Below are 4,134 nucleotides of genomic sequence, written 5' to 3'. Positions count from 1 at the left end.
AAGCACAAACACAGAAAGTCCACGACACAACATAACTCAGTGGCACCAAGGTGAGGAAGGCACCATAGTCCAGCCAGCCTCCCCTCCAGAGCCAGCACTTCCTGAACCCTCAAGTCTACCACACCATTTAATATCGTCATGGATGATCTACCCTGGAACTTCTCTTCCATGCCAGTTCTCCGTTGCCGTTAATTCCTTTTTTAACTTCTTTAAGTTAAACAAAATCTCCGGCTGCTTCAAATACCCTCGCCTCCACAACCCGCTAGGGGAAGAAAGTTCCAGAGATACAACATTGCATGAAAAAATGTCATCCAGCCATTATCATTGTGCCTAATCCCGAGGAAACATATTTAAATCAATTGTGCACTTACAGTTCCTTGATGGTTCACTAAACAACTTAATTTAATTGGATGTGCAAAATGGAACCTGAAGTAAAATCAGATACCGTTAGAAATACTCAGCGGGACAGATGACGTCGAAGAAAGAGAAAGTGTCAACTTCTCGGATTGATACCATGTGCTAATTAGGGATAGATAAGTGCTGGATTTCCATTGGCTGAAATTTACAAACGTTTCTCTATTAGTCTTCTATAGAAAGCCAATCAGAAACAAAGGGGAAACTATTGACCAATGAAAAACGGCTCCATCTTCTGTCCATGACGAAGCTATAAAAGAACCTGCGACCGTTGTTTCGGAATCATTTGGTTTCTGTGGAGTAGAGCGAAGATGTCAGGAAGAGGTAAAACTGGTGGGAAAGTTCGCGCCAAAACAAAGACACGTTCTTCCCGAGCTGGTTTGCAATTCCCTGTTGGACGAATCCATCGACTGTTGCGAAAAGGTCACTATGCTGAGCGCATTGGTGCTGGCGCTCCGGTTTATTTAGCGGCGGTGCTCGAGTACCTGACAGCGGAGATTTTAGAACTGGCGGGAAACGCGGCCCGCGACAACAAGAAGTCCAGGATCATCCCCCGCCACCTGCAACTCGCCGTCCGCAACGACGAGGAGCTCAACAAGCTGTTGGGTGGGGTCACCATTGCCCAAGGTGGTGTTTTGCCCAACATCCAGGCTGTACTGCTGCCCAAGAAAACCGGCCATCAAAGCAAAGTTTATGTCTAAATGACATCAATATAACGTAACTGAACACAAAAGGCTCTTCTAAGAGCCACTAATCCTATCCCTAAAGAGTTACCCTGGTGTATTTATATTATTTTAATAGATATACCCATAATTTAGTTTATAGATGTAGCATGGAAACGGGCCTTTCGTCATACCGATTCCATGCCGACTATAGGTCAACCGTTATCCCACTCAACTCCATCTGCGCGCCGGCTGTGAGCGTTGTGCGGCCGGCCGCCGCTGCAACCTCGCTCCCTCCCTCCCTCCCTCCTGCCCTTCAACTCACGGCAGCGCCAGCGCCACCAATCCACGCTACACCGTGCCCGCCAGACAAATTGGGCGGCCGGGGGGGGAAGAGGGAAAGAAAAAAAGGGGGGGATGGAGGCAAAGAGGGACAAGGGGAGGGAATGTAGAAAGGGGATGAAGGAAGGAAAGGAGAAAGGGAGGAAAGAGGGTGGGAGGGGGGGATGGGAGGAGGGAGGGAGGAGGAAGGAAAGGTGTGTGTGCTTGTGTGTCTGTCTCCCTGTGTGTGTCTCCTTGTGTGTGTATGTGTGCCTCCCTGTGTGTGGCTCCTTGTGTGTGTCTTCCTGTGTGTGCGTCTGGGTGTGTGTGTCTGTCTCCCTCCCTGAGTGTGTGTGTGTCTTTCCGTGTGTGTGCCTGTCTCCCTCCCTGTGTGTGTGCCTGTCTCCCTCCCTGTGTGTGTGTGTCTGTCTCCCTGTGCGTGTGTGTGTGTGTCTTCCATTGTGTATGTGTCTCCCAGTGTGTCTGTTGTCACATCCTGGCCTTAGACAGGGCTGCCAACTCTCACGCTTTGAGCGTGAGTGTCATGCATTTCAGCAAATTCTCACGCTGATGACAGAATTCTCACGCTGTCTTCAGTCCCTGCACAGCTTGTCTTTTTGCGCCACATCACAGCGATCTGTGTGGTCTGTGGAAGAGCGTCAGTTGGCGGCTGTGAGTGGCGTCGCATCTCTTCTCTTCTCTTCTTTCTTGGTTGGATGTGCAGCCGCCGACAACATGAAGCAGCCGGAAATAGATCTAACCAGGTGAATTGGTTGTAAAACATGGGGGGGATCACAATGAGGCCAAACATCTAGGACAGGGTTCAGCAACCTACAGCACACGGGCCAAATCCGGCCCGTAACCAGAAAAACCATGGGGGTTTTTTTCAATTCGTTTTCGCGGGGTCGGGGCAGGCGAGCCAACCTGAGAACTGCAGCCAGTCCCTGGGACGCGAGCTGATCTGGGAACGGCAGCCAGTCCCTGGGCATGCAGAATGCCAACATATATCATTATGGACAATTTGGGCCGGCCAAGTACATGTTGTATAACTCTGACTCTATGCAGGTCTGAATGGGCTTAGAATGACCATTTAAGCAAAATTGCCCTCACTTTCCCCATTTTGATTCTTGAGATTAATATCCCTTTGCTCTGTTAATAGCGTTAAAGTACTTATGAGGTAGAGTCAGGAAAGGGAACATGTTATTTTGTTTTAGTTTGCTTTAATTAGTTAGTTGATTTTTTGTTGACTGACATAATTTCTGAAATGGTCTTAAAGTAATTTATCTGTTATAAAGCAGTAATAAGTGATTTTTGCCCAAACAATTGGAACTTGCATAAAATGTTTGCATTATTAGCAGGGCTGCCAACTCTCACGGATTGAGTGTGAGACTCACACATTTCACAAAATTCTCATGCTCTCACGCTGATCACAAAATTATATAATGCTTAACAAATAGTGTAGGAAGGAATTGCAGATGCTGTTTTAAACTGAAGATAGACACTAACAACTAGAAAAACTCAGCAGGGCAGGCAGCATCTCTGGAGAGAAAGAATGGGTGATGATTCGAGTCGAGACCTTCTGCCTGAAGAGGTTGAAAACCAGCCATAAAACATTTTTGATTGATTTATTTGTGCAGAACAGTGGTGGAAGTCCGACTTTTGCTTTGTTTCTCTGCGTTTTTCTCTATATATATATGCATAACAGCATGAAGATAATCTGATTTCCATACATGAATATAGTCATTCATGTGCTGCACCTGTTGATCAGAGCCTGACTCTATTTTGGAATGTAATTAGGAATGTAATTTAGCCTTACCATATTCATATCTAATCCAATTTAAAGCATAAATGTTGCATTCAAATGCAAGTTAAAAGACTCGCTACAGTATGCACCAGATTGCACAATTTCAAGCTGAAAAATGCAAAAGCTCCCTAACGTGGGAGGGGGGTGTTCCACCCACCCCCCTCCCACCCCCCACAGTCAAAAGCCCATAACTTTCTTAAAAATTAAGAGAACTGAATGACATTTTCAGTTATTATAGATTGAAACATTCTGAAACAAATATGAAAACAATCTTATTTGGATAACGGAAATTAAAGCATATAATTAGTTAGTTACCTAATTGTGGCTAATTACAAAATTCAATTACCAGATCTGAAGAAAAGGTTAACGTTTTTAAATAGACTAAGTGTCCAAATAACATTCACACAATAATTCACAATATAACATGATTTTTAAATTTCATTGTCATTAATTTATAGGCCAAATGGAAGGAATTGAGTGTTTAATTCCCGTAAATTAATGGGCATTTTAATCATCTTGCGAGTGAGATTTTGTGGAACGCGATCGTTTGGAGTGTAGCGGTTGTGGTGAATTTAAACCCCATATCGGCAGGAAAAACACTGCTGGTTAGTATATTTACATAATCACATTTTCGCCGATGAAATTTTGATTAAAGTAATCCTAAGAAGCAAGTTTGTATGTAACATAATCAACTTACCTTATGTTTTGTCCCCTACGTGAGATCCGTCCCGTTGACGGCGTTAGAAGTAGATTTTTATTTTACTCCAGGGATTAAATTGTCCCGCGGTTTATATTTGTTTTTCCGAGAACGGCAGTCGGAACGATTTTTCAGCATCAGGTAGTAGCCCGAGAAAATATATCTTGGACAGGCAGGAGAAAACGGCATTTAAATCCTGCCCCCCCCCCCCCCTCAAAGGCGCCAAAGTCGCGCAC

The 4,134-nt window shown here is 44.8% G+C and overlaps 1 protein-coding gene across 1 annotated transcript; it reads left to right on the top strand.

Moving 5' to 3' along the window:
- The first annotated feature begins 725 nt into the window (after positions 1–725).
- On the top strand, positions 726–1,115 carry LOC116989712 (histone H2A-like). Its single transcript, XM_033047309.1, has one exon. It carries the CDS (start codon positions 726–728, stop codon positions 1,113–1,115), a length of 390 nt encoding a protein of 129 aa, XP_032903200.1.
- The last annotated feature ends 3,019 nt before the right edge of the window (positions 1,116–4,134 follow it).

The sequence above is a fragment of the Amblyraja radiata genome, chromosome 29, assembly GCF_010909765.2.
Source record: "Amblyraja radiata isolate CabotCenter1 chromosome 29, sAmbRad1.1.pri, whole genome shotgun sequence".
Classification (NCBI taxonomy): Eukaryota; Metazoa; Chordata; class Chondrichthyes; order Rajiformes; family Rajidae; genus Amblyraja; species Amblyraja radiata.
This window is presented reverse-complemented; position numbering and strand designations above follow the sequence as displayed.